At 39.3% G+C, this 15142-nt stretch overlaps 2 protein-coding genes across 3 annotated transcripts; both read right to left on the reverse strand.

Moving 5' to 3' along the window:
* Positions 1–1431: 1431 nt before the first annotated feature.
* On the reverse strand, positions 1432–3385 carry snx10a (sorting nexin 10a). The gene is made up of 6 exons (XM_014996670.2): positions 3353–3385; positions 3110–3196; positions 2930–3030; positions 2755–2853; positions 2492–2683; positions 1432–1906 (listed from the first exon to the last, which is right to left on the reverse strand). The coding sequence occupies exons 1-6, from the start codon at positions 3383–3385 to the stop codon at positions 1810–1812; spliced, it is 609 nt and encodes a 202-aa protein (XP_014852156.1). The 3' UTR covers positions 1432–1809.
* Positions 3386–12006: 8621 nt separating this feature from the next.
* Positions 12007–14975, reverse strand: cbx3a (chromobox homolog 3a (HP1 gamma homolog, Drosophila)). 2 transcript variants are annotated; one of them, XM_014996673.2, is made up of 5 exons: positions 14465–14975; positions 13700–13850; positions 13327–13483; positions 13051–13145; positions 12007–12530 (listed from the first exon to the last, which is right to left on the reverse strand). In XM_014996673.2, the coding sequence occupies exons 2-5, from the start codon at positions 13840–13842 to the stop codon at positions 12404–12406; spliced, it is 522 nt and encodes a 173-aa protein (XP_014852159.1). In that variant the 5' UTR covers positions 13843–13850; positions 14465–14975; the 3' UTR covers positions 12007–12403. The 2 variants fall into 2 exon arrangements, with proteins under 2 accessions (XP_014852159.1, XP_014852158.1); XM_014996672.2 differs by having other exon boundaries at positions 14469–14618.
* Between the last annotated feature and the right edge of the window lie 167 nt (positions 14976–15142).

Genomic DNA, 15142 nt, shown 5'->3' on the forward strand with positions numbered 1-15142 from the left:
ACCACCACCCTTCTCATACTCCCCTCCTTCAAAACTGCAGATGTGCGCACACACACACACACACACACACACACACACACACACACACACACACACCAGATGCAAACGCGTTCAGCTGCATTTCATTTTTGCAGAAAAATTGACCCGCTCTGAACCAAACCGTGTGTGTCATAACTGTATGCTTGTCAAGGGGTGTACACTGATAAGGTCAGCCTTAACAGCAAACAGATTGAGAGCTCCAAACACAAACCAGTGGGACTGGAAGGGGATGGGGGGGGGTATGGGGGGGAATGACAACAGGATGAGGAGAGGAGAGAAAATGTTCACTCATGCACGGCTTTCGCTCGTGTGCTTTCACAACTGTCAGTGTTGCGCGTACGCACGCAACAGTGTTTGCGTTGTGAAAAACAGCTCAGCGGCTGGCGTGTGAAGTCGTTGACAGCTTCATTATGGCCTGGGCGCACAGGGAGATGGTGTGATCCAGAGGAAAGAAGAACAGAGACAGGACGGGCCAGGTTTAATGTGGGGAGGTATGAGGGGTGGGGGACATCCTCATGTCCTGTCCAGTGGTTGGTTGGTGGGGGCAGCTGCTGTCTTCTGTAATGAGCAATTGGTTCCTCCAGTTTAAAAAGGGTGCCGAGTGCTGTTGCATCCTGGGAAAGTTTGAAGTTCAAAAGTAGTCTTGACTAATTCGACCGATCTCATCTAGAATGCTTGAACTGTGACAAACATCTCCTTTCAACAGCCAGAAGTTAGACAGGCATACGTCAACGTGACAAATGCTGACAAATGTGAATGTGCGAGACGTCCTAAATTTTATTGAAGCATCAACCGCACACTAACATTAATGTCAGGAAACCTTCGACACATTAATGCATCACAAATGACACAAGTATTACTGAACCTTTTAGATGCATTTTACTTTCTCAGTGGAGTTTTGGTTACTTCAAGTAATTGCTAGGCTAGAAATCAGATTTGACAGAGCCATTTCTCACCACTGCCCAGAGGTCTGGACATAAATTTTTATCTTATAGCCACACAGGAGGATGTAAAAGTAATAAATGCAAGAACTGCTGATCAAAGTCGCGTCTTGGGGTCAAGGCTACATAACCGGAGATGAAAATCTGAAAATCAAACTTTAATATGTGCACGCATACTTTTAAGTGTGTCTTCCAAGCCCATATTTAGGTATAAGGTAACCAAGTTTTCCTAAAACTGCAGACATATTCTTACACAGAGGGTGAGAGGATGTTAATATTCTGCAATGCATGTGGCCCTCATTTCTGAACAGCCAACTGTTTCAGTTTAAGATGCTGTCTACACTCCCTCTACTGGACTGTTGGCACAATGCAAACATGTACCATCACTGGAGTCTTGTGGAAAGCAAATCTAAACGTTGCTAAGTAAAATAAATAAAATAAAAATCAACAATTTTTCAAAGACAATTTATTTATCCTGTATCCAATCATAAAATATGATGAAATATTAAAACAATTCAAATCTTGCTTACAATACAGCGCAACACTGAAGCAATAATAAAATGCATTTGACATTTTTAAAGAGTTCTCCATAACTTATATGTTATATAAATAATGTATATCAAACTTCCTCCTCACAAACATACCGTTTAAGTGACAAAGGTCTTTGAGTACAATGAGGTAAATTAAAATGGTCCAAGCAACTTTTCTGGTCAAACATACCATGACTTCAAAGACTATCGCAAACAGGCAGTTACACAGATTTATAATCTGAGGGAAGGTAATGCAGGTTTTAAAACTAATACTGTGGTGTATATGAAAAGGAGAATCCTCAATTAGAGAATCCTCCTTCATTTGAATGATGAAAAGGGACCGGACTGTCTCGAGCCATAGTATCGATGCTCAATCCCAAACCTGAAGATGCAGAGCTGGACAATGAAAAAAACAAAAAACAAATAAAAAAAACAGCAAGATTAGCATCTAAATTGCACTAGCTGCAAAGTTTAGTAAAATGTATTTGACCCTTTAGATTTAGTCATGTTACAACTACAAAGAATGAACTTCCAAGTATACACAACTCCTCTCTCCCCGCTAAATAAAAGCCAGTGCAAACAGATGCCTGCAGGAGCTACGGGGAAATAGTAAACCTGCAAATTAAAATAAATCTGGCTGTTCTGTAAAGGCCTCAGAGATTCAATAGAAAACTGAACAGGCGTCATGAAGACCAAGTGACAGTAGAAAAGTCAGAGAGGACGCTGATGTTTAAACCAGAGCACCATCACAAGATTCAACTTTAACATTTAAAATATATTTATCTTCAAGACTGAATGTTGCACAGAAGAAAATACAGATTGTTCAATAAAACCACATTCAATTTCAACAACTGTGTGATATTTTACATTCGTCCGCCACAGATCCAAACGATGACTCTACATTGAACTTTGTGACTGATGTGAATGTAAAAAACAGTTCAAAGCATATTACTTTTGTAAGCCACCGTAAAAACATCTCACCTCTCGCAGTCCGAGTCACAAGAACTCTTGTCCTCTGAACTGTTGTAGCCACTTCTGGACAGTTGAATAGCTTCAGCCACAGTATACCTGGTCTTACCAAGAGCACACCTTTCAATCCTTCTGATACTGAGATCTGACTGGAGGAAGAGATGGAGCCGACTATCTGATAACAATAAGGGATTCTGAAAAACACTGAAAAAAGAAAATTGCATTAAAACATCTCAGTCAACATAAAAAGACAGTACTTTTATAAAACTACTAACTTTTCTAGAAACTCCTCCAGGCCCTTCATTCTTTTGGATACTTGCTCTTTGTTCTTCAAACTAAAGAAGGGAATCCAGGGTGGCAACTTGGGCAATTCTCTGCGCAGAAGACGAAATATTTTTACGTGCATCTAGCCACGCCAAGCTTATACAAGATTCTTGAGCTTAAACGTACATGGTCAGAGCATTCCCCTCCAGACAGTGACGCAGCCAAACAAAATCACTGTAACTCCGCCTCACATAGGAAGTCTTCTTTCGAAAACACATGCTGTTGGTCTGAAGGAAAAATATTTGTTCACTTATCTTGTCAAAATAAAAATAAAGCAAAGGTCAATATTCGGCCAAAAAGACTTGCATGTAAACAGATCTCGTAGTCGACATGAGTGTGCCAGCGATCATCTTTGCGGAGTCTAGGATCTCGAACACACACGCTCACAAATTCCTGAAAAAGTCAGCGGGAAAATGAGAATCAAAACTTCTTACCAAGTAAAAATAGAGAAAAAAAGAGGGCGGTATAGAGGGGCTTCATGTGGAGCCATTTTCAGTACTTTAGTTCAATCTGATTCTGAAGAGTTAAAGAGTACATTTGAATACTTACAGTTTTTGAGAGACTATCCAGGATACTGTCCATTACTGGTACAAGTTCTGTACAGAAGGTAAAAAAAAAATGTTATACAGTATTGCAAATCCAACTTTTCTTCCAAGCAGACCAGTAATAACATCCAGTAAGGGTTTCACACACGAAACTCACTGGTAATTCACGTCCCACCCACCTCCTTTTGCTGTGTAAATAATCGAGGGGTTTGGTTTAAACTAATCCAAATGTGAAGCTAGCGTTGGTAGAAGGATGTTTGAGAATGGATGTTTAAACAGAAGTCCACTTATCTCATTTTGACCTAGCCATTACATTCAAGTTCCTAGGATAAACTAATTTGGACTTACAATATATTGATACTTCAACAGGCAAGATCGACTATTTAAATCCCTTTAATAGGAACTCTTTGAATACCTCCAAGAGTAGTCTGCCCCTTACGGACTGGGTGTGTGGGTCCATTTGTTGCACAACAGCTCCCATCACATGGCCAGTCACAGACCTCTGCACATTGTCAACATGTGTTCCTAGACACATTACTTGAGGCATGCCTAAAGCAGAACTGATCAGAAGAACCAAACATTGTCAGTCCATGTCTAATCTGTAGATGTGTGCTGCAAAACCACCGCATGAAGTCACAAACCAATCAAGTAAGTTCCTGCGGGACAGCATTACTGTACTCATGTTGAGTTAATTGTCAGTTCATGGCACAATTTCTTCGCGTTAAAGAAAAACAATTCTTTGTTGGGACAGTCGATTGTCTCACATAACTGTGTCTGGTCAAATGGGGTCACAAGTTGGCTTCATAGAATGTGACCCTCATTCCTTTTCTATAGTCATTGGCTGACATAACAGCATGTTGTTACAAAATAGATGCTCAGATAAACCAGGAGCATTATTTTGATGCCATTTGAGTTTAATAAAAAAAAATACAATATTCAAAATTACAACCCATTTAAAGCCTTGAAGACTCCACCACCCCTTTTATGTGGTATAGTTATGAAAACACTGAATGTCTTAACAGGAAGTCCAATTTGAAAGAAAAAAACAGAAGTTGACTAAGGGCAAGAAAAGACTATTGTTGCACTGTCAGACATTTGTCCCCCTCTAAAGCCATGGTTTCAGATTTTGTACAAGTACCACTGCTACATGGGACAGTGGTACCATGTAACAATGGTACTCATTTTGCAAGGTAAATCCGAAGTTACTTTACCACAGCAAACTCATTTGTGAGGTAGGTAGTATTGAACCAAGATCAAGTGCTGGTGGCACAGTTAATGTTGCATTCCCTTTTCCTCCAACGGCAGAACCTGATCTGGGAATGGCGTTACACCCAACTTAACCATGTTACAGCAGCAGGTTGAGGAATCAAAGGGCTTTACCAAATTAATTATTAATACACGTTTGTAACAACTTCTCAACCATATGTACAGTCAAACATTTTGGCAACTGTCGTCGGAAAAATTTATTACTTTAAGTAAGAGTCTGGATGAGAAAAAATAAGAAATGTATTAAAACCTTGCAAGGTGAGAACAGAAATACAGAGTCAAGGAGTCTGTCAAATCTGCTCTGACTAACAGTGGATCTGTTGATTGAACAATAGGTGTGTAACCCTGATTGTTATATATCAGCGATTCTGTGGAGCCCAACACAGATGGTCTGGATTAGTCTATTGTTAAGGATAGGGGGTTGTTCTTTCATGCTAAAGAAGGCAGATAAGGCGTGGGTTGGGGAAGTAACACTTAGTCTCCAGAATCAAGGAGCTCTCCTGCTGTTATATGGCACTGGAAGTCTATAGGAGAGCAGCTTGATCAATCTCATGATAAGATCATTCAGACACATGATCACATCTTCAGATACAATCTGAAGCACAAAAGGGGTGAGGAGTACATTATAACACTTTCTATAACAGCAACACATCCAGATCAGTTTTTTTTCAAGGATTTGATTATTGATAAATACAAAAAAAAGAAAAGAAAACAAAGGAACCGTTGATTACACTATCCAATTTAAATTTTAGGCAGAATAGCATAACCAAAACTCACATTAATGCAAGCTGTAAATGTTGCACTGCTTCAAGAAATAGGGTCCTGAGTCAAACCTGCCAGTTAAAATTAACTAAAGACTCAGCGCCTCACGGTATAAGCTGATTATTCAGAGTTGATAAAACTAAATATTAATGTTTCAGAGTTTAAAATTCGAAATCACACAGACCTTATGAAGCTAAACAACTCCTACCTTTGTTCTCTTCAATTTCAGAGACTTAATCCGGTGTTTGTGAACAACCGAGACCCGGCTCAGGGCTCTAGCTTGAAGCTCTGCCCCGCCTGTGCTGTAGCTCGGCTATTAACCACTAATAGCTCGGTGCGACCTTCTTCTGGGCACCGGACAGCACACGCTGCTTCAGAGTATCAACAGACCACTTTCCTTTTCTCTGCACTTTTACTTCCCACAAGCCGGGAGCATGGGGGAGAGCAGTGAAAACCTCTGTCGATATGAGAGGATTATTTCTCAGCGTACCTGTTTGTCCCGTAATCAGCCAGCTGGTGGGAGGCAACTGGTGGTTGGACGTTGACCCCACCCCAAGAAACCCAGCTTGCTAAGCACTATTTAATACCCATTAATCCTTCGTTTTTGGAGACTGCGCAAAAATACTGTTTATTTTAATATATTTCTTAAACTTTATTCAAAGCTGATAGGAGGAAAAACATTTCAAACAACCTTTAGTTACAAATAAAACACACGACTATTCTCTTTGATTACCTTTTTTCCCCAAATTCCAAAAGCCCGGTCAATGATAAATGCAATTAGGTTTACTTATATCGTGATAACTTACAACAAATATAATCTCAAGATACTTTTCAACTTAAAAAAAATGTCATCCAATCAAATAGGGAAAAAAATAAATAAAAAAATCAAGATCGATTATCAATTCCAATGTGATCCCATCATCAAAACAATGAAATCAAATTCACTTTGTTTTTCAGTCTGGTCAAATAAGTAATAATTAAGAAAAGCCAGTCGACAGTGATACTAGCCAGAGGCACATAACAGCACATACATTGCAAATAAATAATAGCTTTAATAAAACCACCCCTTTACCACAAAGTAATTGAAAGTCTAATTCTGATTGTTTAATGCAAGACCAGACCTGAAATTACCTCAGCAGGGCCGAGCGCAAATCGTGACACCGCACCTCGTACTGGCACTTCCGGTGGCAGGTCTGACACCTGCCACAAGTGCCACTGCGTTCGGCTGACTTCGGCTGACCTCGGCACCTCTTACTGGCACTTCCGCTGACACCTGCCACAAGTGCCACTGCTTTCGGGACTAGCTGCCAGAGTTGCCACTGTGTTCGGGTGACTTCGGCTGACTTCGGCTGACCTCGGCACCTCTTACTGGCACTTCCGCTGACACCTGCCACAAGTGCCACTGCTTTCGGGACTAGCTGCCAGAGTTGCCACTGCGTTCGGCTGACTTCGGCTGACCTCGGCACCTCTTACTGGCACTTCCGGTGACACCTGCCACAAGTGCCACTGCTTTCGGGACTAGCTGCCAGAGTTGCCACTGCGTTCGGCTGACTTCGGCTGACCTCGGCACCTCTTACTGGCACTTCCGGTGACACCTGCCATTAGTGCCACTGTTTTCGGGTCTAGCTCTCAGTGTTGCTACTGACTTAGGCAAATGGACTACATATCCCATGATGCTTTATTACTAGTAGAAGAAGAACTTAAACACAGACGAAGAAGACAGAATTTAATAATTTTTTTTTCGCATAAATACTTATGTTAGCTGAATTCCTACACGTTTATTATATCATGTATGATTCGTTCATCCTATTTATTCACTAAAGTTCATCTGAATAATCCAGCCGACTCCTTCCGTCTTTGAATTAATCAAATACACAGAAGGTATCAGGGATGCCATTGGTTTCGGCACCTTTGTAACAGCTGAGTCTCGCCTCCACTAGAGCTGCTGTTAGATGTCCAGGATGTTTCAGAGCTGTCACAACTGTTTCCGATGTTTTGGGGGATGGCAATGACAGTTTTTTGAAAACGTGTTACTTATAATGCGTGTTTATAAAAAAAAATTCAATGGTAATTGTATATTTATCCATTTAACACTTTGAATATTTTTGACTGAGTTTAATTCAATCAAGATGGCCAATTGAATATACTATAAAGTGTCACTATTACAGTGGAACCTGTCACTATGTTCAAAGACACATCTGGTTAATCACACATCACTGATAGTTAATAGGACTTTTTACTTAATCAAAATGACATTCAACCCTTGCCCATGTTTATATCGCAGAACAGTGGCTGAGATAGTGCAACAGGAAGCCAAATGTTGCAACTGGATAATAGTAATAATAATCAGACTCTGTATAACGTATATTGTAGAAATTAATAAAGTTTGAAAAATAAATTTAAGCTTAATGATCATAATTTCTCATGGAGGAATAATAAGTTATTTGATCCTGATGTAGTAAATTCACACGTTGACTAAACATGAATTTTACAGTAGACTTCAAATTGCTGTTTAAAGTATTTACATACAATGGCTAATAAATATTGACAAATCAATTACTATGCATATACTTTGTGACATAAACTTGAAAAAATGTTGAAACATATCTGCCAAATAAAATAATATGTAAACAGCACAATTTTCTTTGAAAAAATCATTTGCATCTTAAGTATAAACTAAAGTAATTTTTATTTCCAAAAATATGTAACATTCTTGTTCTTAATGCTGCTTAAGATTCACACATTGTCAAATTTTTTGAGGTGTAAATAATTTGTGTTTTGACTTATCAATATTCAATATTGGTGTAAAAAAATTGAAGTTGTTTTAACTTGAAAGTGAAAATCCTCCTGCTGCCTTGAAAATGCTGTTGAAATGCATTTTTTAGCTCAGATTTTAGTCATTCTCTCATCTTTGAATAAGAAAACTTTGAAGACAATGAACCGAACCAGAAAAAAACACAGAGAAGCAACCTTCATTTATGCCACACAAATCTGTAATAAACTTGACAAATAATGAAAAATAGCGGGGATTAAATGTAATAAATAAAAACAAGTAATAACTATTTAAAAATGATTAACTGGCATTTTTGGAAAATTATGATAACATGTTTCTTTTTTTAAAAAATGCATTATCTTAACAAAAAACACTGAAAGTTATAGTGGCTGCCTGGTCTATTAGATAATAGACCAGGCAGCCACTATAACTTATGACATCCTGTGCACTGTCATGGAACCAGGCTGAACATAATGTCACTCTGGAATTGTCAATATCTCATGTTGCCACTGTCAGAAATGTTAACTAATAAGTCAATATTAGTGAACTTACCCGGTTTAATAATCAATAGCATTATATTAAGGTCATTGTATGAAAATAATTATAATCCGGAACTGACAGGAGCTTGTCAGCACTGACATACCATGGCAACCGAGTGTCAGTTGTAGTGGTAGGTACCTACTGGTAGCTATTATCACCTGTTGCAGAAGAGGTCCCATCTGAAAGCGCAGGAGTTGTCTTTCTCTGTTTAAGTCTGAACACCGGCTGTATATTTAAATATGTATGAGAATTATGTTGTAATTAAGATATATTTTATTTCTATTTGTTTGATCTAAAGTTATTCATATGCTACATTCTGTCTGAAACAGATAGAGAATGAGGTTAGCAGCCTGTGGCACCCATGGCCACCTTACTTGTGTCACCTTACCCAGTGGTAAGGTGGCACAAGTGGCACCTTACCCAGAAGCCCGTGGCACAAGTGACAGCTTATGGCAACTGTCAACATGTTTTCACTGAGGCTGTTTATTGGAAACTGAAATTTGAGACTGTATAAAAAATAGACCAGGGCATATTTGCTTTTTTTAAGGGAACAGAATACTTAACAAGAAATGCAATACTTTGTGCCAGATCCACCATTATTTTCATTAATTATAAATTCATTCATATTAATTCTGACACAGAAGCTGTCACCAAAGAATATTATATTTCTATTCTATTGTTTTCCCCACTAAGCATATTTAAATATGCTGAAGTATGTATAATACAATTAAAAATACTTTAAAAATACAACTGTTTATAAATATGGCTGCATGTATAAGGTTTCCAGTAACAAAACAGCGTGTTATGAAAGATTAAATGTTCAAATACGTCATTGTGCCTGTTAAACATATAACGCTGAGTGGAGCGGTCGAACGCTATAAGATGGCCGCCCTAAATCTCGTGAGCAAAAATAGGCGAGAGGGGTCCGTGAGGCGTGGGAGGTGCCAGTATGAGGTCGTGGCAACCCTTGGAAGGTGCCGAAGTCAGCCGAAGTCAGCCGAACGCAGTGGCAACACTGACAGCTAGACCCGAAAGCAGTGGCACTTGTGGCAGGTGTCAGCGGAAGTGCCAGTAAGAGGTGCCGAGGTCAGCCGAAGTCAGCCGAAGTCACCCGAACACAGTGGCAACTCTGGCAGCTAGTCCCGAAAGCAGTGGCACTTGTGGCAGGTGTCAGCGGAAGTGCCAGTAAGAGGTGCCGAGGTCAGCCGAAGTCAGCCGAAGTCACCCGAACACAGTGGCAACTCTGGCAGCTAGTCCCGAAAGCAGTGGCACTTGTGGCAGGTGTCAGCGGAAGTGCCAGTAAGAGGTGCCGAGGTCAGCCGAAGTCAGCCGAACGCAGCGGCAGCACTGGCAGCTAATCCCGAACGCAGTGGCACTTGTGGCAGGTGTCAGACCTGCCACCGGAAGTGCCAGTACGAGGTGCCGAGGTCAGCCGAAGTCAGCCGAACGCAGTGGCAACTCTGGCAGCTAGTCCCGAAGGCAGTGGCACTTGTGGCAGGTGTCAGCGGAAGTGCCAGTAAGAGGTGCCGAGGTCAGCCGAAGTCAGCCGAACGCAGTGGCACTTGTGGCAGGTGTCAGACCTGCCACCGGAAGTGCCAGTACGAGGTGCGGTGTCACGATTTGCGCCTGCTGTCTCTCAATTACCTAGTGAGCTTTGACCTTACATAAATAAGCTGATACCCTAATAAGCTTGGCAATTTCCATACAGTAGTTTCTTTATTTCTAAGCCAACAGATAGAATCTTAGACTGAGTTAACTAAAGGACCTCACTTTGATTTCACTGGCAGGATTTTGGCCATTGAATTGAAATGTAATATTTGAAAACAAACATTTATTCGCATTAAATCCAAAGATGGCACACTATGATATTCTACTTTAATGGTATAACTTTCAAATATACACCCACTGGACAACTTATGACATGCATTGTCCTAAAACTGAGTCAGAACCCCATTTGTCATAGGGCTGCTGTAATATTTCATTGTAACAGCGTCAGAAATGTCCAGACTTTGCTCCATCTTGAGATGGTATAGCTTGATTGTTACAGATTTGTCAGGTTACACACCCATGACATGAATCTATGACTGAGACATATTTTAAGAGATACACTGTTGGAAAGAGATCTCTCTGAAGTCCTTTTGAGTAAACTAAAAAAGAAACAAGTTTAGATGATTTGAGCTCTGTGATATGTTGCAAGGTGATTGGAGGAAACCGCTGTCAGAAGATGGGTACACCATGATCATAAAGGAATGGACAGGAGAAATTAGGTAGGCTATCGTTTAAACAGTGTTCTATTGGTGCTAAAAAGCCCAAAGTATTCAAAGAAATACTTTTTCTTTTGTCAAATTCTGACAATCATGTAAATGCTACGATTGTAGCCTCAGCTTCCTGTTTTTACCCAACAGGAGTGACACTTATGCTGCTATATATATACTGCTCAAAAAAATAAAGGGAACATTTCACTTTAATTTTGTGTGTGGCTCCAAATCCAGGCCTCCATTGGTTAATAAATTTGATTTCCATTGATGGATTTTGTGTGATTTTGTTGTCAGCACATTCAACTTTGTACAGAACAAAGTATTCAATGAGAATATTTCATTCATTCAGATCTAGAATGTGTTATTTGAGTGTTCATTTTTTTGAGGGATCTGCTTCAACATTTCATGCTAAATGTTCTTAGAGAAGGTATTCCAAATACCTTGATTATTATGGTGTTATATGAGCTACTATAACTCATCAATTCCGTTCCATTTACCCCAATGTTCTTTGTTACTGTGTATTGCTTAATGTGTAAAATTGTTTGTTTTTAAAATCAAGGTGGTCATGTTAAAAGCTATGAAAACGTTTTAGTGGGTCAAATGCTTACGTCAGTGCACCCTGCACATTTAACCATGTCACATTCCAAGTCACTTAAATTCCCCTTCCTGAACTCAAGTCGTTTTCAAATTATCTAAATATGTTTCTTTAGCAGTAAAAGCACCAAGTCTTAGTAATAAATGATCTCAACACCACAAGAATCCAAAAAAAGACTGAAAGTGATGGAGTTTTAACTGGCCTTAATGCAAAGTTATAAAAGTTTGCACAACATTACACAAGGTGTTGCCACAGAAGGCCCAACAATATGCTCAAAAGTCTAAAGTTCATCTCTTGTGCTTCTTAATGGCGGTTTGGATTTAATATCCACAAGGCTGCCCTGTAAGAAAAGGTCACACAACTAGAGGAAATTGCAAAAAGGCATAAAAATTTGCAATTTATTTTCTTGTTCTTGTCATGTATGCATATGTAGATGGGGGGTCAAAAATAAACAGAGCTATAAATATGTACATAAACGTTTTAATTGGAACCGGGGATAGTATTTACACTTCATAAACAAAATGGAATTTCAGAACTTGCAGGATAAAAAAAAACAAGCTCAATTAACAGCTTAACATGTTTCAAGTAGTCAAAATTTAAAACATTTGAGAGCAGGCATGAGATGCAAGGTAGCTCTGTCGCAACATGACATTTGGATGAACTCGGTCGCACACATCAGCTGCTCGGTTACTTCACACAGCCATAAAAGCTCTGCTCTGCTGCCAAACAAAGTACAAATGTAGGAAACGCTACAAAACAGTCTAAAGGTAGCTAGAATTCAGAGGCAGAACAGGAGGAGTCGAGTCTTCATGGAGAGAGAGAGAAAAAAAAAAATCAAACAGCAGAAACTAGAGGGAGGAATCATTGAGCTTCATCCTCTGGACATGAATGCCATGTCAGTCGCTCTTCATAAAAAGCTATGACGACCTGAGGGCAGCGCGTGTTGGCCTCACGGGCTGGGACTAAATCTGCTTCATCCGAGTCTTTCCTGAGAAAGCAAGTGATGGGGAGAGAGAAAAAAAAAACTCATTAAAGTTAGTCAGTGGAGACAATTTCCACTAATAATAAATGTAGAGACAGATACAATTCTTTGTCATACAGTTAAAAACTACTGTGATCCCCTTAAAAATCATAACTAGCCAGAAGGGGTTTCTAGCTCCAGTGTCAGTTTTAGATGCATCTCTGAGCATCTAAATATTTCCAACCATTTCCTCAGCATGCCAATGTTCTACAGAGGTCTGGTAGTGAACCATCATTTGATTCAGGTGCGATAAACCAGGGAAAGAATGAAAACATGCAGAATTCTTGCTCTTAAAATACTTTGGACACCTTGCAGGAAACAGCCTGGATTCGGAATAGCTCAATTGTATTTTAGAGGATTTTTAACATTTTACATCCATGAAAACAAACATCTTTGCTTGAGAGCAAAAAAATTTAAACTAAAAAAGAAAAAGAAAAAAATGTCTTCAAGCAGTCAGTGACATTTATAGGAATCCTTAGTAGCTTACCATTTCATCAAGAACATCAACTCCCCACTGCTATCCGTGGCACCAATTATTTTTTCTGGGTTGAGGTTTCTGGCAAAGCCACGTGGCTGCTCAGTCTGCAAAACCACAGCATAAGATGAGAATGGAACATTTTCTTGCTACTCACAACTTAAAAGAAAATAGTAATGATGAAGTTATGAGTCTTTGACATAGTCCAGAAATAAATGTAGACCATTAAACGACCACAAACTCAGCTGGTCAAAACAAGGAATTTTCTCTTTTTTTTTTTAAACCAACCTCAGTTTTCTTTGCAGAATCAGTTTCTCCCTCCTCTGTGGAAGCCTTCCTCTTCACAGCCGAAGGCTTCTCTTTGATGTTTTTCTGCGACTCCAGAAAAGCTGAAATCAGCTCGGGGCAGTCCAAGTTCTCCTCGGGCTCCCAAGTGTTGTCAGCACTAAATGAACAAAGACAGGAAGGGGGAGGAACTTTTTTTTTCTCCCCAACTCAAAACTTCCATGAACAGATGCAGAAACCTGAAAGCAAACTTTATCCATGCACGGTAAAGAATGGCAGCACAAACATGCATCCAAATGTACAGCACAACCCCGTAACAGGGAAGCACTTCCAGTTCAGCCAGAGAAGGGATATTTATTATCACAGGGAAACTCACTCAGTAAATCCTTTCCACTTCAGGTAGAACTCCACTTTCCCATTGACGATGCGCTGGTCCATTACTTTTTCCACAACAAACTCCTCCGGCTCCTCCTGAGTCTGCGCTTCCTTCTTAGTTTTGGTGTTTTGTTTCTTGCCCATTTTGTGCTCTATAAACAAGGAGGAGGGATTAGCATCACATTATTAGCATCAAGTCGGCTTGATTAATACGTTTATATAAATATATGTAAAACAACTAGGTTTTTGGTAGCCAGCTATAGATGTTGAAAAGAGGAACAAATTGATATTGATATTGTCAGGCCTTCTCCGTATTGAAATAAACTTGCTAGCATCCGGCGTTAGCTCATTAGCCATGCAACTCTTGATAGCATTACAAAGGTAAGCCGCTGTGCTAACCTAAGTTAGCTACAAGTTTCGCCGATTTACATTTACCGTTAGCTTATAAACTTTAACATTATATCCGAGTGGAAAGTTCAAGCATTTCTATACTATGCAATAAATATCATAGCAATGATGCGCTAAAAACACATAAAGGAAGATAATACAGTGCACCTGGCAAAAGGTATGTCTATTCTTTAGCTAGCCGAATATACAACAATAGAGCTGCGAACCTTGCAGGGTAATAACACTTAAAGAGTCATTGTTAGAGATGCAACCATGCACAATCAGCATGCATTCTGTAAGTTCTCTTTAGTAAAGCTACAAAGTTATATCGAAATTGTGAAAGATGAACTATTTTTGAAGATAAGTGAAATATGCATACCGACCGTAAATCCAGTTATCCACTTGGGGAAATCTCCTAAACACGCGGCCAACTAAATGTACTCTCAAGTTATAGCGCGAAAAGCCACATTTAGGTGCTCTACGGCAACCCGGAAGGAAACACGCTCGCTTTCAGGCTCCGCCTTCTAAGAGAGAATTTTAGCCTTGTTTGAGTTCTTCACTTTTTATTGATTTGAGCAGAACTAGGATTAACATTTTATTTTTTATTTTTTTTATTTTTTGCGTGATTAACGTATGTTTGAAAACAGAAAGAGAAACGTTTTAACAGCAGCAGCTTTTGTAGTTTTTTTTTTTTAAAACAGGTGTTTCTTCTATGTGGGGGAAAAATGAAATTAAACGTAGAAAAACAAACATTTTGTGACGTTCCAATTAATCGGATAAAGCAGACAGAGCAAATGATTTTGAGATTGAACAAAATTCTACATGATTTCCTTTTTATATTTACTTTTAACAAAATTTCAACATTTGGGTCATTCATTTGTATTCAACTTTCCTCCCTTAATTAAACCAACTTCTACTGTGGTTGCAGCTGAAAGTTATTTGACATCTGACTTTACCAGCTTTGTCCCTTGAAATTTAGCCTATTCTTTGCAAAACAGCTCAATATCAGTCAGACTTAAAAGCCACATAAGTGGACCGTAAGTTAGTTTTGTGCAGG

The sequence above is a fragment of the Poecilia mexicana genome, unplaced genomic scaffold, assembly GCF_051168715.1.
Source record: "Poecilia mexicana isolate PSO_F unplaced genomic scaffold, ASM5116871v1 scaffold_11, whole genome shotgun sequence".
NCBI classification, from domain to species: domain Eukaryota; kingdom Metazoa; phylum Chordata; class Actinopteri; order Cyprinodontiformes; family Poeciliidae; genus Poecilia; species Poecilia mexicana.

Bases quoted from the DNA above. Each gene is read 5' to 3' on its own strand.
- snx10a (XM_014996670.2), bottom strand. From the start codon at position 3,385: ATGGACAGTATCCTGGATAGTCTCTCAAAAACT. The intron at 3,031-3,109 runs GCAAGTCTTTTT...TTTTTCCTTCAG, and splicing joins ACTACGAGATCTGTTTACAT to ACCAACAGCATGTGTTTTCG. The intron at 2,684-2,754 runs GTTAGTAGTTTT...TTCTTTTTTCAG, and splicing joins CTGGAGGAGTTTCTAGAAAA to TGTTTTTCAGAATCCCTTAT.
- cbx3a (XM_014996673.2), bottom strand. From the start codon at position 13,842: ATGGGCAAGAAACAAAACACCAAAACTAAGAAGGAAGCGCAGACTCAG. The intron at 13,484-13,699 runs GTGAGTTTCCCT...TTGTTCATTTAG, and splicing joins AAGTGGAAAGGATTTACTGA to TGCTGACAACACTTGGGAGC. The intron at 12,531-13,050 runs GTAAGCTACTAA...TTGCTTTCTCAG, and splicing joins TTGATGTTCTTGATGAAATG to GAAAGACTCGGATGAAGCAG.